This window comes from Acanthopagrus latus, chromosome 7 (genome assembly GCF_904848185.1).
Source record: "Acanthopagrus latus isolate v.2019 chromosome 7, fAcaLat1.1, whole genome shotgun sequence".
Classification (NCBI taxonomy): Eukaryota; Metazoa; Chordata; class Actinopteri; order Spariformes; family Sparidae; genus Acanthopagrus; species Acanthopagrus latus.
This window is the reverse complement of record NC_051045.1, coordinates 16,750,765-16,776,307: the sequence shown is the minus strand read 5'-3', so window position 1 is coordinate 16,776,307 and position 25,543 is coordinate 16,750,765. Positions and strand designations below refer to the sequence as shown.

Here is a 25,543-nt window from a genome sequence, read left to right as displayed (position 1 = left end):
TGATTCTTAGCAAAGACCATTTGAATTAGGTATGTGGTCATTTAAATAATTTGTCGGATGTTACATAACAAAGGAGCACAGTTAATTGAAATTCTGGGAGGCTATGGGACAACACGGCATAGTTTTTGCCCCGAGTTAGAACTCCCAGGTTGAAAAGTATCAGAGCACGATCTACCAATCAGACGCTGCAGATTGTCACCGTCAGCCAATCATAGCGAGGGAGGCGGGACTTGCACTCGTCCTCCTAGGAGGCACAACTCAGGGCTTCACAGCTAGGCAGCCATGGAAACAACAGAACTGTAGTAGTAAGTAGTAAGATAACAAATCAAACTAATAAAGCCTTCTAAATTAATTTATCCTGAGCTGGCACCATTTTGAGCTTGCCGTTGCCTCGGCGGCGCTGACCGGACTATCACCGCCTACACACTGCCCACTGGCTCAGGTGACATCCTCAACAAACCGCCCCCTCCTGCCGGAGATGTTGCCGTCTGTGGATGACAGCAGACCTGGAGGACCCGCTCTTTTACAAAGTACTGAAGCTAGATAACAGCTTAATCCCTCCTGAAGCAGCCTACTAATCGTCGCGGTCTTGTCGAAGTGGGTTCAGCGTGCTTCGGTCATTTTTAATCCACGAAGCTTAACGACGAGAGCAAGAGGCTAACGTTCGTGTGAACTCCGTCCAGCACCGGCTTCTCCTCTTTCCTCCCGCTACAGTGTCACCGCCACCTGGATGCGATGACCGACTCGGTTGTGGACAGCAAGGCGGAGGTGAAACAAGCCACGAAATATGTCAAAGAGACCGAAAACGTCGCGGAGAAATACTCAGCGTTGACCGTCAGCAAAAACAGCAGTGATGTGAATATGAATGTCGGGGAAATGCCCTCCGCAGCGTTCACCGCAGTCCCCACTCTGAAATCCGTCAAGAAGGTAAGAGAGCGTGATGCACGCCATCAGTCCCGGCCGCCGGGCACAGAGACCGTGCGTGCCTGTCGGCAGAGCAGGACGTGCGCATTGTGCTGCAGCGGAGAGCTACTGCTCAGCAAAAGGCAGTGTTGTGTGTTTCTGCATTTTTTTTCCAGCCCTGACAGCAGAGATATTCACGGACAACTGATGCATAGATGGATGTGATGCTGCAGCGTCACACATCTATACAGTTACTGTGTGTTGCAGCCATCCCACTCCCATGTAAGAATTATATTTTGAAAGTCACATCCAACTGAAGAATCTAGGGGAAGTTAGGCCACAAAGAAGAAAAAAAAAGCTTTTGCTTCACGGGTCTAATCATAGCTTTTTCCTCTGTTATTACTGAGGTAAAAAAACATATAATTTCAGCTCTCATCAAGACTGGATCATTGGGAAATCTGCCTTCCTGTTTTCTTTAAATCACAATGTCTACATCATGCCCACAATCTGTAGGCAGGAAAACAACTAAAAGCCAAGTTGAGCTCTTAAACCTCTGATTCCAGAGCTCTGCCAGTGAAGAAATGCAGGACCTCACAGGGGGGTCTGCACACCAAGCATGATGTAGGCTTTGCCTTCTGAAGAATTTCAATCCATCTTGATCTGCAGCCAGGGAATTTTTCCTTTAGTGAACTCATCCTTCTGTTCGTGTATCGGTCTTGAATTTGTTCAGGAGTGTGTGTGCATGTGTGGGCATCATCACGGTTAGTAACAAGAACAGCATGATGAGCGTGTCTCTGCAGCACAAGGTGCACCTGTGAGAAGAGGCCCTGGATTTCTTGGCTGTTACACAACGCCACACAGCGATCATCAGAGTGAAAGACTCCCTCGAGGTGGCTGCTCATATCATTACAGATCCACCACGGTGTGTAACAGCTGGCGGCTGGCGGTGGACAAACACGGGACAGACAGGGGATTTGCTTCTTTGTGTCTCAGAACTAACTTGCTTAGGTGTTTAAATCAAACTGGTTTTGGTGAACACTTTTAGCCCAGACTGTTTCACAGGGTTGAATTCTCTGGGATGTTTTGATACCATATTGTCCAGTTTTTAACCTTGACTACGAAGCATCTGTCTATCCCTCAAGGTGACCTTTAAGTTATGATTACTGTCATTACTTATGCACATGATTTTAAGAGCTAGAGCTTAATGCAGCAGTGTGTGTCCTGATATGTAAATGTATTGGTAAGTCCAGCAATGAATCCTGTTATCCTTATAATTTAGAATTTATTTTGATCTATTCTACTCACGTTTTCTATTCATAGATATTTAGAGTTGATCTAAATCCAGAGAGGCTGTGCGAAATGTAATTTTTTCCTGATGCCAGCCTCACAAATTCAGTATTCATTTCAGTCGGGCCCTACGTGACGCATTAAATAATAATGCACTGCTTGTGACTGACATGACATTCTAGTCTGGCACAGACGGCTGAACTTCATTTGAAATTTAAATCTCACACCTCTTCAAAGTCAAGTTTGTAGGACTTACTGGCATCTAGTGTTGAGGATTCAGATTACAACCAGCTGAATACCCCTCGCCTTCACTGCACGTAGGCCACTAAAATCACAAAAATTTAAAAGGCCCTGTCTCTCGAGCCAGAGTTTGGTTGTTCATTCTGGACTACTGTAGGAAGATTTGGAGACTAATGTACAACAAGACTGCAATAAAATATGGGTATGGCTAAGATAGAATTATGAAATACTAAGTGATCAATACAAATGGATTAAGATTTTAAAAAGTTCATACAATAAAATAGAATGCTGAAAGAACACGAAAGCTAATGATAAAAATCAGTAAGATACAATATGTTTAAACACTAAAACCATAAAATTACTAAACACAACATGAAGGCCATACTGAATAGAATAGGTTTTTAGTTAACACTCAAAAATATAAATAGGTCCAGCTCGTCCTGCCAATAGATCCTCATAAATCCGACGCTGCAGATGTTTTATGTTACTCATGATTCCTTTACTTTATCACTTATCTGCTTTTTTTGTCCTCATTTTACTTCCATATGTTGCCTTAAAAGCTCTTAATGTTCAGATGGACATGAGTCATTAACGTCTGTAGTTCACATATGAATCTGTGACAAACACTGCATAAGCAGAAGTCACGATGACTTGTACCCAGCACAGGAACTGCAGAGGCAGAGGCAGACAACTAGTCACATGCAGACCAGTACTTTATATTTCTGTCATTGCTTGTCCTTATGTAACAGTGTTTATCTGTGTTGTCCCTGTTAAACAAACTAACAAGCAAGTAAATAAATGCTGCCTTATAAATCATCACAAATGGGAATAAACATCTCTGACAGTCTAAACAAAAACTCCTTCACTAAACTGGCCTTTACTTCTAAGTTAATGCTTGTAATGTAATGTAACGTAACAATAGTGTTATTCTGAATGTCTCGCCTTTGTGATTTCATTACACTGAAACTAGTAATCTTTGGTGAAAGAGGTGGACAGAATAATCCAAATAAGAAAAATAACTTTTTTTCCCAGCAGCGGGGCTCACAGACTTCAAAATATTGGCTCAGACCCCCTGTCTGACGAGGCAATAACGTGTGCACCGTGAGTCGCCTCAGGGAGCCAGATTGAAAACATATTGGATGGAAGGAATGTTCATGAAAACAAAGCAGCGTGTTGTGAATAAATGTGAGAGCCCCGTGTCAAACTGAGCCACCTGTTTACATGGAAAAAAATTAGTGAATTTAACCAAAACTGCAAATGAAAAGTAAAAAAAAAAGATAAAACTAATTAAAATCCCAGCTCACTGCTGAGCAAGTCAAGGTGGATGTCTGCTCAACAGAGGCTGGCGCAATGTCACATAATCAACCGAGAGGTGCCGTGAACAAAAACAATGTTACAAATTAAAAAACTAAATGACTTTGTGTTTGTGTGTGAGAGAGAGTGCGTGTGGGTGGATGAGTCAAAGAACACCACTACTCTGCCTCCACTCTCTGAATCCATCCAGCAGTTACACAATACGCCCCCCTGGGAATGGGACTCGCTCACTGTGAATTTGTTCACGCATCATCATTTCTATCTCGTCCCTGTGGGCAGTTTTACAGAGATTCTCAAAAGTGTCCTAATCGCCACCATCTTGCCTTGTTTGTCCGCTAACATTATTTCAGGGTCTCATGAAGGTCAAGTGCTGATTGTTTCCCCTCGACAGGCAGGTTTAAATGAAGGATTTGAAACAGGCAGTTCAGTCAGTTATATAGATAGAATTCTCTATTCAACGCAGCTTCAGACCTCTGTGTTAAAAACTAGATTAAATGTGATATTTTGAACATTAATATGGCAACAAAAGCTACTTGTTTTGTAAAAATATAGTGGGGTAATGGCATCCTGAACAGAGATTGACCTTTCACTCCCCCCTCTGTGTGATGTGATATGAGCTTCTCTGCTCTTAGCTTTGGTAGCCGGTCTGATTAGCATGCATGTTAGTGCTAAACCATGAAATAAGATCGTTCTCATAATATTTTATGGAAAACATAGGCTAGAAAGAGGCCATGGAGTGACAGAATCTTGATTCTTATTTGATCGGCACTATCCAGTTTGACATTTTCAGTGAACTCCAGTCGCCAGAAGAGACTTGACATGTTTTTATCTTGGAGCGTTATGTTCAATTTTCAGTTATATTTTGTAACGCTGTGCTTATGGTCTGGTTAGGTTACCCTGGTGATCCTACGTGATACTACGAGCAAAGTTTGCTGTTGTGTTGAGCGTTCTTAGTGTTTTAAAAATAGCTATTTTGATGCTAGCGTAAAAGTGCTCCAGCACTCCCATTGAAAGTGAGTTTGAGCCGAAAACAAAAATACGGTCGAACTTAAAAGTGCCTGTTTCGTTGTAATTATGCTTTTACACAAAGGTTTGACTCATATACATTCACAAAAAAAGCCTAGGTTGCTTTTTGGCAAGAGTTTCACTTTAAGGGAACAACAACCCAACGTTTATGGTTAGGAAAATATCATGTTTTGGCTTAAAATAACTGTTTTGGTCACCAGCTGAAAAACAGAGGAGGGAAGTAACCAAGCACAAATAATTTGTTATTGTACCTCAGTAGATTCTTCAGGTGTCTGTGCCTGACTTGAGTATTTATTTTTTGGACATTTTACTCCCTGCATTCGAACACAAATCTGTACTTTCCACTCCTTACTATTTAATAACAGGCCCAATACTTTTTTAGTTTTAATCCATTGAGGCAAATTATTGATTATTTTTATTTTGTGCCGTCCCAACATCACAAAACTGATTTCAATCTATCATTGTATGTCTCGCACACAAGACGTAGCGACAAAAAATTACTTTAAAGATGTAACAAAAGGGAAACAGACAGAGAAGGAGACAGAAAATGTGAAGTGACAAAGGCTCAGGCTCAGCTAGCTTTGAACAGAAATGACTGGTAGAAATGTTCTTCAGAGGCATACTTTTTACTGTCGTACTTTGAGTACATTTCAGAGCTTGTACTCTCTATTTTCACTTGAGTAAAGAGGTTTTAGTATTTCTACTACTTTTACACAAGCATCTGTACCTATGCTTGAGTGAAGAATGTGTGTACTTTTACCAGCCCTGCTGGAAACAGTCCAGAAGTCTCCTTAAAAATGTTTGATTTGCTGCCACACTACAAACACTGATACACAGTCTTAAACTTTGTGTTGGGTTTTGCTTTAGTGTGATATCTAGTGGCAGTTGTTTTATTAACCTTTAAAGCCCATTGAGCGTAGGATTTGAAAATGTGTGACTTTGGTGACCTCAAGTGGAAGGAACAAAACTTGGGATACTAAATTTAAATGAGCTGAATTACATAAACTGCTCCAGATTTCTTTAGGACCAGCACCTCAGAGGGGTTAGTTGTCAGGAGCCCAGGGTCATGAAAGGGCCCAAAAGAGTCCAAATGCCCCCTCTGACCCTTCCAATAATATGCTGGTGGTGTTTTTGGAGTAATCTTTTCCTGGGCACGATCAGTACTGCTATATTTTCCTGCAAACACACACACACGAAAAAAAGAAAAAAAACATAATAAATCCATCAGGCTATATTTAGAAAAATAACACTGACAACAGTTTTCAGTGTTCACTGAAACTCAGTCTGCAACATCCACACAGGGTTGTTCCACAGTGTGACCAATATTAACATGGAGGGAAAAGTCACTATAGGCTGAGAAATATAACACATCCATACTGACATGTTTCATCATTTTAAAGCTGTTCTCAGTCGTACCTTTGGCTCTCTCTCTGTTTCTCTGGTTTAACTTAAGGATGTGTGCTAAGCATTCCAGCCCATTTACCTCTCTTGTTTGGAACAAAATAATATCACAAATGGTAGGGTTGCATATCCTTTCCATTTGTTTGATGAAATTCCTGATTCAGGTGTAAGGTTAGTACAAGTTATAGTTTCGTCTTAAGGTCACGTTGTCCTGGTGGAAGGATTAGCACACTGTATGTTTTCTTCACAACACAGTAATCTGTTATGCATGCATTGATCTAAACAGGCGCCTTACAGACCAAAGGAAGTACAGTACAGTGATTATTGTCTGGGGAACCTCTTTGACATGAGCATCGCCTCGGTGTCTGCACACCATTTGTGCTCGATCAAATCTTCAAATCAAAGACTTCTGTCGTTGGCTTGGTGAGCGTGACAACTAATAACCAAGGTGGATTAGACTGCGTGTCTTCTCAGGTAGATGGCGCTGTGGAGCACAACTGGACTCTGGTTAAGTAGTTAATGTCGCCTTATGCCAAACCACCATTGAACCCTTTACACTGTCGACTAACAGCCACACCACAGCTTAAGTCTGTGACCTGGCCTGCTATCCAAGAGAGGAAGGGTATTTTTAGCTGTAGGATGGGACTGGATGGGCCGCTTATTGATGCAGCAGAAGGCTAATGGGAACAGGGTTTAATTCCTTCTGTCAATCCCCTTTTATTTAGTAGTCCACACCCGGAGCCTGAAAGTAAAAGCTGCATGCAAATGTGCTTTTTGTCTTAGTGTGCGTATGGGATGTTTTCCCTGTTTCTTGTTTGTGCATACGAACATATCCTACATTTGCTCTCCCAGCACTTAAAAAATCAAGCATTAAACACAACCCTCTGACTTTAGCAGCCTGTTGTCAAGGGCAGAACCAGAGAGAGACAGAAAGAGGGGGAGAGAAAGAGAGAGAGAGAGAGAGAGAGAGAGAGAGAGGCTCAGTTGGAATCAACCTCCCCCTTTCTCTCTAGGCCTCTCTCTCCCTCCAGGTTGGCCATTAGAAATCACGATAATAGGTGGGAACCTCCCCCCGGCTCTGCCTGGGAGTGTTCTGGGATAATAGCATCAGGGACACCTAGTACCATCACACACAGAGGACACACAGGCACAGGGAAGTTGGCTGGAAAACTGGAGAGACCAGGCAGTGACTGGCAGCCATGGCACACAAACATGTGCACGGGAGAGAAAGGGTGAGTTGCTACTAATGCATCACCGGGAGCTCATCCAGCACACTTATTCTCAAAGATACTGCATATCCCAAACACAGATGTGCCGGAGTAACTTCTGGCATGTCACAAGTTTTTTCTGCTTTCTTGTTGCAGTTATGTAGAATGATTTTATATCTTGTGCAACAATGCGGACCACACAGACATGTTTATCTTTGACTTGCAACAAAATTGTTCAGCTGAAAGTTCAGTCGTCTCCACAAAAGGCCAAGGTAACTCTCAGAGCTCACCTCTGGGATAGTTCACTCACTGTGTAAGAGTAGTAGAGACAGATTGCTGTCTTAAATAACACTGAGTAATTCATCATTAATCCGATTAACCTCTTGTTTTCCTTAAAGCTGTGACCTAAAGAGAAGCTGTCTCTGATTTTGATGCCTGTGAATCGAGGGAAGAACAATGCAGGAGACTGTGCAAAAGCCCTGCTGGATCCTCAAGAGTCCAAACTGATGCAAAGCAAACATAAAAGTATTTTGCAAGTGTATGAGACAGAGCACACTCTCAATTGTGAAAGCCGACATGCAGAGATGTGCTCAGTTCACACTGTCTCACAAGCTTCTTGAGTTTCCTTAAACTGACACAGTAGATAGTTGAGGTGTCACTGCACATTGAAAATGGGATAAATGGGATTAATAATGTTGTTGCCATTTCTTTCACAGAGACTTGTGTCTTAAATGTATGGATGTCACTGGGGTAAACATTTTAAATGTGAGGTAAAACCGTTTCACATAAAGCAGAGCTACTGCAGTTGTGTTAAGTATTTTTCCACTTAGGGGTCATTAATTTTGTTAGTTATGTCCGTATGAAGCCCCATTCAGCTTCCGCTAATGTTTGTGTGATGACTACAAGTAAGAGCTGCACCTCTGAGATGATTAAAAGAAAATTGGTAGCCAACTTTTTGGGTGATTGATGGATTGTTTCAAGCAAGTCATTTTCAAGCAAAAATGTCCAATGTTTACTAGTTCCAGCTTCGTAAATGTGAGGATTTGCTGCTTTTCTTTGTCATTTATGACTAATTCAAGAGTCTTTGGGTTTTTAACTGTTGGTTTGTCAAGAAGGGCAATTTGAAGACTCAGGAACATGTGAGTCATGTGAGCTAGTTTGATCCAGCTGCGCGCTTACGCTTAGAGAAATGTCAGCATTATGTTAGTATTTAGTATCGTGTTAATGTTGTGTCGTTGCTCCTCAGTGTCATAATCATTAACGTTCAGCTTCACCTGTGGCAGGCAGATGTCTACGTGTGCAGTGCACATCACACTTAAATGCGACCCGACTCAATGTTGTCAGTCTGGCGTTCATGTGTTCCCGGAATTATCGTCTGTGTGTTGTGTCAACTCAGCTGGCCTGCACGTTAGTTTTTAGTGCAAACACACACTATGGACATCTAAAATAAGAGAACAAGGTAAATCCTGAGGCACTGTCACATTTGAAAGGATTTACAACGGATGTAAAAGGTGACAACAAAGACGAGTAGAAATTATAGTGGAAGTCACTGCTGAGAAATGCCTATAGCCTTTTGATCTAGCACCATTATGAAATAAAACATTTTGGATTTTGTCAAATGATAAGGAATTACAGAATATAAATAACAAAAACATTAGTAGTATAAAACCTTGCTTAGAAACATTTTCACTCGACTGCCATGAAAACAAAATAATGAAGACACAAACAAAAGAGGAAATTATTCCAAATGAATGTGTGACTGTTCATGTTGAAAGTCTGCCCCTCTTGATTGCGCGACAGTGTAAAATGTTGTGAAATTAATCAGAATTGTGAGAAAGACATGAGACACGACATCAGAGTTCGAGCTTGGATTGGAGCCAACTCGTCACTAAGCCTCTGAGACACTTGAAGGATTTCTTGGAATGGCTTAAATGTGTCTTTTATGCAAGATAATGTTAATTCTTCACCCGCTTCTAAAACCAATGTATTGAATAATAATAATCAGTGTTTACGTGATGTGATATTGAGTCTTACATGGGAGCATATCAATGAAAGCACAGCAACAAATGACGTAATTAGGCTGAGACCTGAAACTCACCTGCAAACTTCCTATTTAAGTAAAACGCTGAGTAATTCATTTACCTGAAACAGTCTTTTGTAAGCAAAATAAAAGCGACAGCCAACAGCCCAGCTGGGCTGCTGTGTTTGTGAAGATAAGGTATATCTGCCTGTAGGTTGGGATTTTTCAAACATTTGAAATTAACGGTAACATCAAAAGACTGACGTATGTTGTATGCGAACCCATAAGTTTGTAGTGCCCTGGTTCTCTCAACACAACACAGTTATGATACTCACATGTTTTGTTTAGCAAAATAATCTTCACAATTGAACACCACTTTTATGATTTTTGAAATGTAAATTCATACGCCAGAAGAACAAATCTAACTGCTATAAATGTGCTGCACCAGAGTCGAAGACTTTTAACATCACCGTCGCAAAGCTTCCTATGACACATCTCTAAAGTTGTTGATTTGTGAGATGATTTTCTGTGTTCCAACATTCTCTGTTGTCTCATTCAGCCACTTGTTACCAGCTGCCTTTTTTAAAGACATATATGAAGCATGAACATGAAAATCTCTAAAGCTTGTGTTAACCACTGACCTTATTTCAGGTATCTACCCAAAAACACATAAAAAAACTTGAGACAAGGGTACTGGATGTGCAAACATGTTAACTAATTTCCAGGATTTCAGTGATGCTGCATTATACTCCCCCTCTGTCTGAAACACTCTGTTTTAGCTCCTGTCTCTTTAAGGCCAACTCTGCTCTGATTGGTCAGCTCACACATGCCTGACCCAGCACTGTGCACAACAACAGAGCAGCTGTGGTATATCAGTGCTTACGTGTCAGACAAACCGCTATGTGTACCTCCTTGTGTGTAATGTGATGTCACAGTGTCTTTGAATTAAAGGTGAGACTACTAACGAAGAGTTTTAACTTTCGAGACTTTATGTGCACAAGAACATTTATAAAGCATAATATGTATCCTTTAAGACTCATTCTTGCTCTTTCTTTAGATTACTCTGCTGGACTGTAACTAGTAACTCCTCACTATCTTGACTGACCCAGTTTAGTAAAGCTTCTCAGTGTGCTGCCTCTCTACTGTTTCTAATATTTACAATTGACTGTTGACATCTGCTGTCACAGCCTGGCTGTTATAGTTTCAGGATGTTAAATTGACACTTAGTGGATTTGTCAGATCCTAGTCTAATTGTAGCCTTCCAAGCCCTAAATAGAGCCAGATTCACACCAGGCTCTGGCTGTTATTCAGTAGCTGAGTGAAATGATTGTAAAGTATTAGATGAACTGTGTTTTGGTACAGTGACCCCAAAGACCGGACAGGTGAGACTTTAATCTTCTGTTAAAGGCTAGAAAATAGCCGAGCTAGCTGCGTGCTGCTGATCCAATTCATGTGTTTCCAGGTCTTTGATCTTGGGTTCTTTGAAGGGTTGGGTTGACACGGTGAAACACAGCAACAACTGAAGCCTGTGTATCTGAACAAAGCATAAATCACAGAGCAGGATGAAACATCTAAAAATAGGCATGAGCTCCCTTCTTCCTGACCCACCTGGGATTTACTGATTTACCTGTAGAAAAGGAGCGTTTTAATGGCTGAAACAGTGAAATGAGTTCAAATAAAAAGGAAAAGACTGTTAATGAACTAACCTGAACATTTAACTGAGTGTTTTTCATCGCTGTTAATGTGTGATGATTATGACGCACTGTGTTCCTCGCTCTTCTTTCGCTCCCCAGATTTCATTGTTGATGCTTAATCAGCGTATGCAGACAGAGCAAAGTCTCAGCAGTAATATCTGGATTGTGTTTGCCTTTTGTGTTGACATTGTGCACCGTTTTGTTCTGGTTCTTAGATCCAGTTCGCTAACACAGAGGACAAACAAGAATTCAGCAAGTACCCGACCAAGGCAGGACGGCGCTCCCTCTCTCGGTCCATCTCGCAGTCCTCCACAGACAGCTACAGCTCAGGTGCAACTTTCCAAGAGATGTTAATATATACACTTTATTTAAGTTTACTAAAAGTAATTATAAATGATTTCTGCTGAAGTTGCAGGTCTGGATACAATTTGAGGCAGTAAGGGTGTGAGGAGTCTCCAAATCTGCAATTCAATTTCATGGCACAATTCAAAAAAGTTTTCCAAAACACTGGAAGATTTGCAGATCCTGCTTTTGATTTCCATAGCTGTAATGCTCATTTCAATAATCTTTTGATTTAGAATTGAATCCATAGTGCCACTTATGACAGATTAAGTTTATCTGTCTAGAAACTGACATCATTTTTATGAAATAAATTGTGTATGCCCAAAAGAAACGTGTACTGTATGAGCACACATATTTGTTTAAAAGCACAAAAAATACAAGTAAAAATTCAAAGTAAAAGTTATGCTGTAACAATCAATGGGCCAGTGATTTACAGGATAACGCAGTACAAAAATGCCAAACTTGGTTCAAAGTAATTGATCCTACTTAGTGTGTAACTTGTTCACAATTGTTTGAAAAAGTATTTGGATTGTTCATATCTACCAGAATCAGTTTTTAAAACAACCAAATATCAATGTCGGCTTTACATTTGGCCATTATAGCCATTATCAGTCGAGCTATACATACAAGTAATAAACATGTGAATGTAAAGTACACACACACACACACACACACACACACACACACACACACACACACACACACACACACACACACACACACTCAAGGAAAAACACACACACACAGAAACACACACCAGTTCCACCCCTCACACAATGGATTGGAAGTTTATATTTCATAATTGGCTCTTTTGTATCCTTTTCTACAATAGTGACCTTTTGTGTCTCCGTTTTTCAGCCGCGTCGTACACCGACAGCTCTGACGATGAGACCTCCCCCCGGGACAAGGCCCAGGTCAACACCCACGGCAGCAGTGACTTCTGTGTGAAGAATATCAAGCAGGCCGAATTCGGCCGACGTGAAATCGAAATTGCAGAACAAGGTATGTCTGACCTCACAGGCACACAGGCTTTTGAAAGATTATTGATTCCCACCATTTGTGAATATAGACATCACAACATGAATGATTGATGAATAGATTCTATTTTAATTAATTACTCAAAAATGCAGCATTTTTTTCAGTAAAGTAGTTTGGGTTAAGATTGGATTAGTAAGGTCTGGTCTCGTTTGGATTCAGTTTTCCTGCACAAAGAGTAAATGAGAGTGTATCATTAATCATTTTTTGTGATCTTCCTGAGATACTGTGATATCATTACCATTTATACAAAAAGAGCTTTGTGCTACCTGTTGCGACTCTGTTCCCAGATAAGTTTCACATGGCATTGGTTTTGCTGCTGAGACTCTGTTTGATAAAGCTTGTCTCCTCCTGATTTCAAAATAGTTTCTGACCCAAGGCCGGGGCAGTGTCAGTATGATTCTGGAAACATGATCGCGGTTCTTTCTCTCAGCACTATTCATCACTTGTGACTAATTTTCTTCTTTTGAAACCTCCTGCCTCTGTCTCTCCTGTCTCTCTGGCCGTTTACATTGCCCATATGAGTGGCACGTAGGCGTGAGTGCTTGAAAAGTCTTCTTCAGGCTCAAAGCCTGAGCAGCAACAGCTGCTGCTGATCATGTTGTTTAGTCAGTCTCCATATTACAGCCATTTACTGCACATCCACCTTGTATTAAAAGGGCTTAATTCTGTTTTCAAAATGGTCCGCCATTCTTCTCCTCTTACAAAACAAAACCTGACCTGCATGTCCTTTGGCTCAATATGTTCCCCTGCAGATATGTCTGCCCTGATCTCCTTGAGGAAGAGAGCCCAGGGAGAGAAGCCACTGGCTGGAGCGAAGATAGTAGGCTGTACTCACATCACTGCTCAGACAGCTGTACGTCCTCTCACCGTCTTTACTGCAGGTCTCTCTGATTCTTTGTCATATCTGCTCCTTATTCATGTATCTGTTTATTGCATCGTTCCCTCTTAGGTCCTGATTGAGACTCTGGTGGCCCTCGGGGCCCAGTGTCGCTGGACTGCTTGTAACATCTACTCCACCCAGAATGAGGTGGCTGCTGCACTTGCTGAAACAGGTAAATTAAATGTGAGATGATTGGTGATCAGTGTTGGTTTCTGTTAAAAATAATGTAATTGCAGTTCTGTAGACTAATCCTAATTGATGTATATAATGTTGGATGAGCACTAATGCAACTTTAAAGCAGCAGTCTGTGCTTGTGCTCTCGCTGTGTAATGCTGCTCTAATGGACCTGTTGCTCATGCAGCTGGCCAGTCCTCTTCTCCTGTGATGTCTTTCTTCACCATTAAGTGTGTGTGTCTGTGTGTGTGTTGCATCCTGCAGGGGTGCCTGTGTTTGCATGGAAGGGTGAGTCAGAGGACGACTTCTGGTGGTGCATCGATCGCTGTGTCAACACGGAGGGATGGCAGGCCAATATGGTATCAACCTGACATCATCAATCTGGGCTCTACTCTGCTATCATAGGTTGTGTTATCTTTCCATTAACTTTGCTATATTTGTCCCAGATCTTGGACGATGGCGGAGACTTAACCCACTGGGTGTACAAGAAGTATCCCAGTGTCTTCAAAAAGGTCCGGGGCATCGTGGAGGAGAGTGTCACTGGAGTGCACAGGTGAGATAGGCGATAGATTTTTTTTTACACCCTGTCTCTTTTTAATGTGAAAGAGTGAAGATGGATGATGGCAAAAGCTATGACAGCCCATAATGGACTATGAGTAATAAAGACAGTGGCTACACTTTTTGAGTTATTAATATTGATCAAACCCCTGGGAGTTGTTTTGTGGTCCTTTTGTGCCATGGGGTTGTAAAATATTGCCAACTGTCCCATTAACACTGAAATAACCCGAACTGGACCGAAGGAGGAAGTCAAAATAATGAGAACGCTTTATAATTAAAGATGTATTATGATTTAGACTCCAGTTACTGTCAAGTGTTTCATGGTGTCCTCCTAAGCTGAGCTCTAAAGATAACTAGCTTAGTCATTATGTTTCCTTCTACCCTTTGATACTGTTGTTCAGTAGCAAGAAAATAGTTCCTGCATGAAACTGCTCACAATTACGTCTGTGGATTATCTTGATAAAGACAAATGTATTTTTTTTTACTTAAGTAGCATGGAGACAGACATCTCTACACTGATAACTCCAAACAATCTACATGGAAAAATATGAAGAAGAATAAGAAGAAAAATATGTACTTTTGATTCTGTGGTGAACTGTCCCTTCAAGCTGCTTCTACAAACCTTTTCCGTGAGGTGTTTACATTACTTTGTCCTCTAGATGGAGCTGAGCTGGAGGCAAACCAAGCCTCCTGATGAATGATACACAGTATACTGTGTAAGCCCAGCTAGTATCCAAAGCACTTATATAAGTCATATCAGTATGAATACACCCTGACGCTGTAGATTGAAAAGGTCACCGGCCTGATTCGACTGGAGCCCGAGTGAGAAACATGACAGAGCTCGGCCGAAGGTCACAGCAGCTGTGCATGTTCAGCTCTCGCTGGAATCAATTAGCCAGACACTCTGGAAAGTAGAAGGTCACACAGGACTGCTGCTCAGTTTGTGTGTGGATAAGTGCATGTGTGTATCTGCCTGAACACGTTTCCCCCCTGTGTCTTCGCAGATTGTACCAGTTGTCTAAGGCTGGCAAACTGTGTGTCCCTGCCATGAATGTGAATGACTCGGTCACCAAGCAGAAGTTTGACAACCTTTACTGCTGCCGTGAATCTATCCTGGACGGGTGAGGAGAGTCAATCATCCAGAGAGCTCGCCATATACCATATACTCGCACTGCAGCCATTTTCCTTTGGCATCACGCTCAGGGTGGGGAGCTCCAATGTCGTAAAGCTGTTTCCCAGGTGGCAAGTCATATAAATGAACTGAACCTGACAGATAGTTATCATTTCACTGCTTCTTGATCGATTAGCAACTGTCAAGACAATGGATAGTAAAAATCTAGAGGGAGATCGGGCCATGATTCAAGATACAACAACATATTTGACATTGTAATAGCTTACGCTTGGAAGTGAATTACACTAATGTAATCAAACAATAATGTAAACTATGAAGTGGTTGAATGCTAATGTTAGCTAATGGGTTGTATAAACACTGAAAATCTGAGAATTCATTTTCATTTCCACCATCTCCTGACTGATCATCGGTGAAAATTTGGAGGGGCATGGGGCTATATTTCAAGGTAAAACAGCATATTTGATAACCTATTAGCTAACGTTAGCATTCAACTACTTCATAGCTATTATTACTGTGTGATTACATCCAATGTGTTTCACTTCCAGGCTTAAATATATATGTCCAAGATGAGTGTTGATTTTTTTAGACCTGTCATGTTGTGTAACACTGTCAAATTGTGGTGTTAGCTAGAAAGTGGCTGAATGGTAACATTAGCTGTTGTCTCAAATAAGCTAATGGGCAATCAAATATCTTTTATCTTGAAATACGGCCCGATGTCCTCAAGATTTTTTATAGCATGAGATTTTTCCAGCACTTGAGCTTCCCATCCCGAGCTTGACGTCAGAAAAAAAGGGTCGCAGAGTGAATGTGGTCTGTTGTTTGCAAACATGCAACTGCAGCCTTTTTTTTAAAATTGTGGAGCAGATGGATAAAAGTGTGTGTCACTGTGTTTGTCTCTGCCAGCTTGAAGAGGACCACAGATATCATGTTTGGAGGGAAACAAGTTGTCGTGTGCGGTTATGGAGAGGTGAATCATTCTTTGATTTAAACAACAAAGAAATCTCACTTTGATGTACGAACGTTCACAGGTGCGGCAGACTTGTTTGCATGTGTTGTATAATTCTGTTTACAACTGTTACACTGTGCCGCGGTTTGTAGGTGGGGAAAGGCTGCTGCACTGCTTTAAAGGCCCTCGGAGCCATTGTGTGCATCACAGAGATTGACCCCATCTGTGCCCTGCAGGCCTGGTGAGTCACTATCTATTAGCATTCTGTGCCGCGCTCTCACTAAATGTGTTCTCCTAGCTGTGCATTTGTCAAACTTAACCTTGGTTTCAAAAAGACAGTTCATTGTCTTAAGTTTGCCTAATATAAAAGAAATATCTGTGTGTGTATCCATGCAGCATGGACGGCTTCCGAGTGGTCAAGCTGAGTGAGGTCATCCGCCAGATGGACGTGGTGATAACTTGCACCGGTACTGTGCCCCACGCAGTGACATGCATTACTTCTGCGTTGATAATCACACCGTTTCCAGCTAACAAATGCGAGCCTCATTTAATTATCCACGTCTGAAAAACACACTTTTCACCTGAATGTTTAAACGTTTAATCACAACCTTAGATTAACTGTAGTTTTAAATCCATTCTAGTGAGAGAAATAAATGTTTTCTATCGGTTTGTCCGCTTTGTCTCTGTTCACGCATCAAATTACTGTTCTTTATTCTTTTTATTCACAGGCAACAAGAATGTTGTCACCAGAGAACAGCTCGACCGAATGAAGAATGGCTGCATTGTCTGCAATATGGGACACTCCAATACTGAGATCGATGTGGTAATGTGTGCATATGTAATAGAATGAGTGCTCTGTTGATGTGTCTGTCGGGGAATTTCTTTTTACTGACCAGTGTGAGTCTGACAAAACTAAAACACGTTGCACAGCTTTTCTCTAGTAGAACATGTTTTACAACTCACCACACATTTTTGAGATTTTCTGTGTTCTTCAGGACAGTGTCAGAGGCTGTTTCTGGTTTCCTTTTAATATAGTATTGATCAGTCTCGTCATCCATAGATAACAATCCCATCAGAGCAAACTGGACTTTTCAGGAAGGGGGACTCAAAGAAGCAGGCACTAAAATAGAGCTTTTAGGTAGATTGTGAATAGAGGTGCTCCAAGCTTGTGCTTTTTAAACATTTAAACAACAAAGCATGCAAACATTTTCTAGCAGGCACCCAAAGAATAATGAGCGTAATATGCCCACACTCACTTGCCCACTTTAGAAATCCAGAATGCCTCTTCAGCGGCAACATCTCGACTGGATAAATCTCCTTTTTTACATCTTGGACTTTCATGTTCTGCTTTTTTTTGTTTGAATACTCTTGATGTTTATCTTTTTTTACTTTATTCTTCTACCTGTAAGATGTTTCTATTTGTCATGCAGTTGTAGTTTGATCCGTCTTTTATGTCCTCAGGCAAGTCTGCGCAGCCCCGAGCTGACCTGGGAGAGGGTGCGCTCTCAGGTCGACCACATCATCTGGCCCGATGGGAAGAGGGTTGTTCTGCTTGCAGAGGTAAGTTCACCCTACAATCTAAACTGTGTCCCTTGAAATTGGAAAAGAAGATTTAGAACTTTTTAACAACCAAGACAAAACTCTGAATATATCTTGCATTAGCTGTAGGCTAAGAAACATTTATCTGCTGAAATATGGTGGTGTGTATTACTATGCAAATTGTCAAAATAACTGTAGGTTATGTAGCAGGCTGGTGAATCTCCTGGGTCAGTTTAACCTTGAGTATAAAAAGTCCTGCAGGTGTCTCACTCTGTGGTTCAGCTGCATACATTTCATGTTATTCTCATTGTGTCATATTATAACTTCTTAAAGCTGTTACTTCACGTTGCTTTGGTGACTACATAGAGTCAGTTTAGTTCACAAGTGTCCTCTGTTACTCCTCAGGGTCGCCTCTTAAATCTGAGCTGCTCCACAGTGCCTACGTTTGTGTTGTCCATCACTGCAACAACTCAGGTTAGTAGTCTTCGCTGATACTCACAGGGGAGCCGGAGGACACTTTTCCCTCTCCCTACAGTTATATTTTGATCAAACATGTAGTGTCCCTAGCATTCATCACAAACATTGTGTGTGTCTGCTGTCTGTAGGCCCTGGCCCTGATTGAGTTGTTCAACGCTCCAGAGGGACGTTACAAACAGGATGTGTACCTCCTGCCCAAGAAGATGGGTAAGAAAAACAGACTCAGTTTATACATTTAGTATGTTTTTTACATTGTCATGCTTGATAGCTAACTTGTGATTAGTATTAATGTTAATAAAGGCGTGATATGGTGATGTCAAGTAGTTATTTTTAAATTATTAACCATTTTTGTCTATAAATATATGGACATTTTTATTTAAATATCTTTAAGGGCTGTTTTCTCTGAATTTGATTTTTTTCTGAGTTTTCAATCTCCACTTCAGGAGCTCTAACATACATCAAATAGTATCTTTGTTTTTAAAGGTTTTACAGAGAGGTTTGTGTGTATGTCATTTTTAGCCTGATTTATATAACAGTTAATTCCTAAAAACATGATTAAATTTTTTTTTTATTATTGGCTGTTTTCGTATTTATGGATTAATAAAACCTTTTACTCTAATAAGTCAAGATGTCTATAATATATCAGTTTTAACCAATGTTTAGATTTCTCTCGAAAATGTATGCAAGTTAATTAAATAATATCTAAGTTGCATATTCAAACACAACAGTTCAGAACATTTGTATTATGAAAATACTTGTCTTGACAATAATCATCTAGGGAGGTTTCATGGTGATTTGTGTTGGTTAACATTTTTGTCTGAGTTCCTTTAAGGCCTATTTCATTTCTGCTGCTCATTGTAGCCACCTTGTGGCTCAGCCTAGAAATGGCACCATCCAGGGAACATGTCACCAGATGGCGTAGATTAAAATGTGTGTCCTTCTTCCAGATGAGTATGTGGCCAGTTTGCACCTACCAAACTTTGATGCCCACCTGACAGAGCTCTCTGATGAGCAGGCCAAGTACATGGGTCTCAATAAGAACGGCCCCTTCAAACCAAATTACTACAGGTACCTTTCACTTCCAATTTTCTGTTCAGCTCTGATCATTTCCTGTGTTTTTACAGTGATAATGAATTGTCAAATTCACGTGTTTACAGTAACATGAATCTTGTTTACAGGTATTAATGAGACTGTCTGATGGTGTGATCCTCAACACACAGTTGCCCTGGGATAAACAGAGATATCTATTTTATTTTCTAAATTGCTACAAAACGAAGGAATTATTTTACTTATGCTGAATGTAACTTATTAATAGCACTTCAGACATGGTGTTACATATGGAAAATAAGAGTAAGACATGTAGGGAACATACAACGTATAACCAACTAACATTTTACTTGTCTTGTCACGTGTTTTAAAGAGAAAAGCCTGCTTGCATGCTTTCATGTGTATGTACTCATTTAGTTGCTAATGCTTCTGTTACTAGATCACGGAGTTGTTTATTTGTTTGTTTACCCTACGCACAGTGCCAAAAGATGGCAGAAGAATGGAACTGAATTTTGTTTTGTCTGTTAATGACATTAAGATTTTATTATACATTCCATGAGCCAAAACTAACTCGTTATTGTAATGTACTTGATTTTAGAAATGTTTGTTGTACATGCATTAAAGGGGGAATATGTAAGATATGGCCAGAATTAAAATATTATCAACAGACTGTGAATAAACAACAGTGTTGACGTCATGTCAAATACGTCTATGTGCTGCGTCGCAAAATTGTATATTGAAGTTGCATGCTAACCAGCTAGCCTGGGGTCGTCCTGTTTCGTAATACCACTTCGTACCTTAAGAGGACTTCTGTTGTTTCAGCTGGAAGATGTGTGTCAGCTGTGAGTCCCCTAGTTGGTCTAAGTCACCACAAGAATCTCACAAAATATTTAAAAGAAAAAACTTGTACTCCTGCTTACAGGAAATACCAATATTCAGCTTCTGACACTACTAAGACAAGGTTAATTGCCACGTTTATCCTAAAACATACTTCATTCAGACTTGAAATTAATGACATAAAACTCACCAAAACAGTTTTGGTTTGCCTTTCCAAAATCATCTCTTTTGATGATTTGACTTGGTCAAAATTAATCCTTAGTAAGATGTGATAATATCCCAGCTCTAAGTGCCCCTTTTGCTGCTGATGCCCAGCTCTTGCTCTCTGCTGCTTCAAGCCGCTCCTGTCAGCTTCTGCAAGGTCTTTTCATTCCTGGAGTCTTAGTCCTGAGTGTAGACACTGTAAATCGCCTCCTTACTATATCACTCGACCACTTACTGATGTCCATAAACCTCAAAGGCTGTGTTCAGTCTCAATCTCGTGTTCAGTCATGTTCTCCCCATGATCCAAGATTTCAGTGTGGGCAGACTTACTAATAGGGTAATAATCAGCTAATAGGGACACTTAACTTCAGAGCTATGAGCTACTTGCTAACAACAGCCAATCGCTACAGTCAAAGAGTATAATGAGCAGCAGTAAACAGTTATGCTGCCCCTTACAGTTTTTGGAGCTACCTTTGAATTCTGGCCATTCCTTACAAATCACTCCTTTAAATAACCTCATTGAATGGTATCTGCATACATGCCCTAAAAGGTAACATCCAGTCATCCTTTTCATTACAGTACACTGATGAAATATTGCACTTGTTCGCTAAACAGTATGACCCAATGTTGTTTATTTTAAGAGTTTTTAATAGCCTGTGAAAGGCTCAGTGCCTTTTGAATTCCTGACTCTTGCTGTTGGCATTCAGCACTCACCCTTAAAACACTTCTCCTGCACCAACGCAAACCAAAGGGATGTTTAATGTAATTACAGAAGACTAAGATCTTATTTTAAAGATAACAGGCTATACTTTCGTTGTAACATTTTCAAACTGCTGTAACTTTGTTCATTTACTAACAAATTTCCACATGCTCATTCACATTCCAGCTGAGATCTGTCTGTTTCGACTGGATAATACCTTTAAGGCCATGGTATGAACGTGCCTTTTAAATCATTTTCAACACGTGAAGATCAGCACTGACCTTAATTAAATGAGCATTCCTCTTTTGTAAAACCTTGTCTATTAGTGGCACATTTGATGTCTTCCTTCCACTGCTTCTGGTATTAATTGTAAATGAGCTACATGTTGAGGAGAAATATTAGACTTTATGTTTGCCATATGATTGTCGCTGTCTTAATTTGATCCAACAGGGTCAAATAAAGTAATATTTCATGTGATCAAAATGCATAAGTGTATACTATGTATGTAAAAGAATCAGCAATAAAGCGAGTTCTTTAACTTGAATATGATGTGTTTATATCAAGAGAAATGAAGCCAGAGGATGAAGCAGAGCAGCCTCTTTAGCTCAGAGGTTTTTAGGGAATAAAGATGGCTTATTCCTCCACATACCTCCCTCAGTGTGCCTTCCTGCTACATCGTGTTCCCTTCACTCAGCCCTGCTGGCAGAGTGTCAAACTGCTGTACTGCTCTGGAATATTCACCAGCTCTCTCGGACTGAGCCGGCTGCGTTACTTGCTAATATTAACAGTTGAGTCACTGAGCCCTGAGGAGGGGTGGGGGTGGGGGTGGGGGGGAGTACTGGGAGTGTTCTGGAAACATGGTTGTAACTATAAAAGCAATGGGCCCGAGTCAGTCCAGGCATTACTACAAGAAGAACAGCAAGGAGGCAAAAGATCAAGACTCACAGGGAACTACTCCAGGAGACTCTGCTGAGATCATTCAACATCTTTGAACAGAGATTTTCACTGAAAGTAAGTTATTCATTTTCTGACTGTGGCGAATGAATGAATTTCTGTTTTTACATTATAAATAATGGCATTGAAGCATCTTCAGGCATTATTTGAATCCACTAAAAGATGACATTAAAATGTACCATAAAGCTACTAATGTACCACTTACGTGTTATATTATTAAGGATTGTAGAACAATTATTTTATGGTACATCACGGAAACTGCTGTATTTGAGTACTGTATAATAGAGAACTTGTTAAATTACATTAAGCTTGTGGTTGAAGATATTTTCAAAATGAAAACCTTTCCAATTTAGGATATACATAAATCAGGAATACATTTAACCATTTAATAGCTTTAATATTTAATTCAATATTGAAGCAATGTGTTTAAATGTCATTAAAGTTATCCAAAGTACTGTGCCTAAATACATGCATTGTCGCAGAACTAAGCAGGCTGATGAGCAAATAAAGTGTTGATTTTTTATAGATACTACATCTTTCTCGCATGACAGCCGTGCCACAAACAGTGTTGCACAAAGAACTCCAAAGTCATTCTTGAGTAAAAGTAAACAAAGACTACCCATCAATCACCCATACAAATATTAATTGAGTAAAAGTCTTAAAGTATCTTTTTGATTTGTTTTGTTTTTGTCAACTGCTGATAAAATAGATTTATTTTAAAAATGTTATCTATGAAGTAACAGGTACCTGCAGAAGATTCATAAATAAATGTAGTGAAGTAAAAAGTGCAACATTTACCTCCAAAATGTAGTGGAGTAGAAGAATAAAATAGCAGAGAATGAAAATTATTAAAGATTTAAATGCAGCACACCCACTTTGAAAGAATTATTTTCACATTGTGGCTTTGGTAGTTTAACTTGAGGAAATAATATAGATCAGTCTTCATCACTGTGGTTCACTCAGCAGAGCAAAATCAAAAAACAGTTTCTCAGCGTTTCGAGAACTGAACCTCTAACATATGTCTTTGTCTGATAATAGAGTGAGAGATGGCACCACAAACATTTGATCAGTGGTGTGGGTTTCAGTGATCTGGTCATTTTGAACGCTTTCAGTTGCAGTGACCTCGACTGTTTCATGTTTATCAGTAAAATATTAAAACCGGATGTTTCTCTCTTTTTTCTAAGAACTCTACAGCAACAATCAACATGTCTTCAGCCAAGGGTTTGTCTATTGGCATTGATCTGGGCACCACCTATTCTTGTGTCGGGGTCTTCCAGCATGGCAAAGTGGAGATCATTGCCAATGATCAGGGCAACAGGACCACTCCCAGCTACGTGGCGTTTACCGACACAGAGAGGCTCATTGGAGATGCTGCCAAGAACCAAGTCGCCATGAACCCCAGCAACACCGTCTTTGATGCTAAACGGCTCATCGGGAGAAAGTTCAACGACTCCACTGTCCAGTCTGACATGAAACTCTGGCCTTTCAAGGTGATCAATGATAACGGAAAGCCCAAAGTCCAGGTGGAGTATAAAGGGGAGAACAAGGCCTTCTACCCTGAGGAGATTTCCTCCATGGTCCTGGTGAAAATGAGGGAGATTGCTGAGGCCTATCTGGGACAGAGGGTGTCAAATGCAGTCATCACAGTTCCAGCTTATTTCAACGACTCACAGAGACAGGCCACCAAAGATGCCGGAGTGATCGCTGGACTGAATGTGCTGAGGATCATCAATGAGCCCACAGCTGCAGCCATTGCCTATGGCCTGGACAAAGGCAAAAGAGGAGAACGTAACGTGCTCATCTTTGATCTGGGTGGGGGCACCTTTGACGTGTCCATCCTGACCATCGAGGATGGCATCTTTGAGGTGAAAGCCACCGCGGGAGACACACACCTTGGCGGGGAGGACTTTGACAACCGGATGGTCAACCACTTTGTGGAGGAGTTTAAAAGAAAACACAAGAAGGACATCAGCCAAAACAAGAGAGCAGTGAGGAGGCTGCGCACAGCTTGTGAGCGGGCAAAGAGGACCCTGTCATCCAGCACCCAGGCCAGCATTGAGATTGACTCTTTGTTTGAAGGCATCGACTTCTACACTTCCATCACAAGGGCACGCTTTGAGGAGCTCAACTCGGAGCTCTTCAGGGGAACGCTGGAACCGGTTGAGAAGGCCCTGCAAGACGCCAAGCTGGATAAGTCCAAGATCCATGAAATCGTCCTGGTCGGTGGCTCCACGAGAATTCCCAAAATCCAGAAGCTCTTGCAGGACTTTTTCAATGGCAGAGAACTGAACAAGAACATCAACCCAGACGAGGCGGTGGCCTACGGTGCAGCGGTCCAGGCTGCCATCCTCATGGGTGACACTTCAGAGAACGTCCAAGATCTGCTGCTGCTGGACGTGGCTCCCCTGTCTCTGGGCATTGAGACCGCAGGAGGAGTCATGACGCCTCTAATCAAACGCAACACCACCATCCCCAGCAAGCAGACCCAGATCTTCTCCACATATTCAGACAACCAGCCAGGTGTACTGATTCAGGTGTATGAAGGGGAGAGGGCCATGACCAAGGACAACAACCTCCTGGGCAAGTTTGAGCTCACAGGTATCCCTCCTGCTCCCAGAGGTGTACCACAGGTGGAGGTGACTTTTGACATCGACGCCAACGGCATCCTGAATGTGTCCGCCGTCGACAAAAGCACCGGCAAAGAAAACAAAATCACCATCACCAATGACAAGGGCCGACTGAGCAAAGAGGAGATAGAGCGTATGGTGCAGGACTCTGAAAAGTACAAGGCTGAGGACGACATGCAGAGGGAGAAGATCACAGCGAAGAACTCACTGGAGTCTTATGCCTACCACATGAGGAGCAGCGTTGAGGACGAGAACATCAAAGGAAAGATCAGTGAGGAGGACAAAAAGATGGTGATTGACAAGTGCAACCAGACGATCTCCTGGCTGGAGAACAACCAGCTGGCAGAGAAAGACGAGTACGAGCATCAGCAGAACGAACTGGAGAAAGTGTGCAAGCCGATTGTGACAAAGTTGTACCAGGGAGCAGCGCCTTCGGGAAGCTGTGGCAGCGAGGCAGGAGGCAGCTCTAAGGGCCCTACCATTGAGGAAGTGGACTAAAACTGCAAGTGCCAGCATTTTATATGCAGGAACACTTTATCACTGTTGTTTGGTACCAACAATGATGTCATTTTAACATTTCCTTTTGACACGTCTTAATAAAACACTTAAAAAAACTACAACTCTTCTTAATTTGTTCTTGCAATGCAGAATTTACTGATTTTTTAATAATAAGTTATAAAAGTTACATGAAACAAACAAAACATTAATGGCAACATTTTTAACATCAGTGTTGACCTTTCTTAACTGTGAGCCTTTTATTTATTCTTACAAGGACCAAATATATATTCAGTATAACACATTCACTCTGTTTCATCTACTGGTTCCACAAAGTTTGCTTCAAGATATGTTCCTCCAGCCTTCGGGAATAATTTACAACAGTAATGCTTGACACTCTTGCGACTGAAAAAAACATGAAGGGAACCAATAAATGTTTTTGCTAATGATGCTTGTTGGGTCACGTTATGCTAGTAGCAGCTACCATAGCACGAAGCCTC

The 25,543-nt window shown here is 41.1% G+C and overlaps 2 protein-coding genes across 3 annotated transcripts; both read left to right on the top strand.

Annotated features, from left to right (window-relative positions):
* Positions 1-230: 230 nt before the first annotated feature.
* On the top strand, positions 231-21,511 carry ahcyl1 (adenosylhomocysteinase-like 1). Of its 2 annotated transcripts, none has more exons than XM_037105135.1 (17): positions 231-927; positions 11,309-11,423; positions 12,294-12,437; positions 13,226-13,326; positions 13,423-13,525; positions 13,792-13,886; positions 13,974-14,080; positions 15,090-15,206; positions 16,121-16,184; positions 16,316-16,404; positions 16,560-16,630; positions 16,892-16,986; positions 17,625-17,723; positions 18,108-18,176; positions 18,308-18,386; positions 19,127-19,247; positions 19,358-21,511. In XM_037105135.1, the coding sequence occupies exons 1-17, from the start codon at positions 736-738 to the stop codon at positions 19,362-19,364; spliced, it is 1,668 nt and encodes a 555-aa protein (XP_036961030.1). In that variant the 5' UTR covers positions 231-735; the 3' UTR covers positions 19,365-21,511. The 2 variants fall into 2 exon arrangements, with proteins under 2 accessions (XP_036961030.1, XP_036961031.1); XM_037105136.1 differs by lacking the exon at positions 231-927 and adding an exon at positions 7,319-7,403.
* A 313-nt stretch (positions 21,512-21,824) lies between these two features.
* hspa1b (heat shock protein family A (Hsp70) member 1B) lies at positions 21,825-25,162 on the top strand. Its single transcript, XM_037104396.1, has 2 exons — positions 21,825-21,978; positions 23,106-25,162. Exon 2 carries the CDS (start codon positions 23,127-23,129, stop codon positions 25,044-25,046), a length of 1,920 nt encoding a protein of 639 aa, XP_036960291.1. The 5' UTR covers positions 21,825-21,978; positions 23,106-23,126; the 3' UTR covers positions 25,047-25,162.
* Positions 25,163-25,543: the final 381 nt, after the last annotated feature.

Coding starts and splice junctions, on each gene's coding strand:
- ahcyl1 (XM_037105135.1), top strand. CDS start 736: ATGACCGACTCGGTTGTGGACAGCAAGGCGGAGGTGAAACAAGCCACG. Junction 13,327..13,422: donor ACATCACTGCTCAGACAGCT/GTACGTCCTCTC, acceptor GTTCCCTCTTAG/GTCCTGATTGAGACTCTGGT. Junction 16,631..16,891: donor CGTGGTGATAACTTGCACCG/GTACTGTGCCCC, acceptor TTTTATTCACAG/GCAACAAGAATGTTGTCACC.
- hspa1b (XM_037104396.1), top strand. CDS start 23,127: ATGTCTTCAGCCAAGGGTTTGTCTATTGGCATTGATCTGGGCACCACC.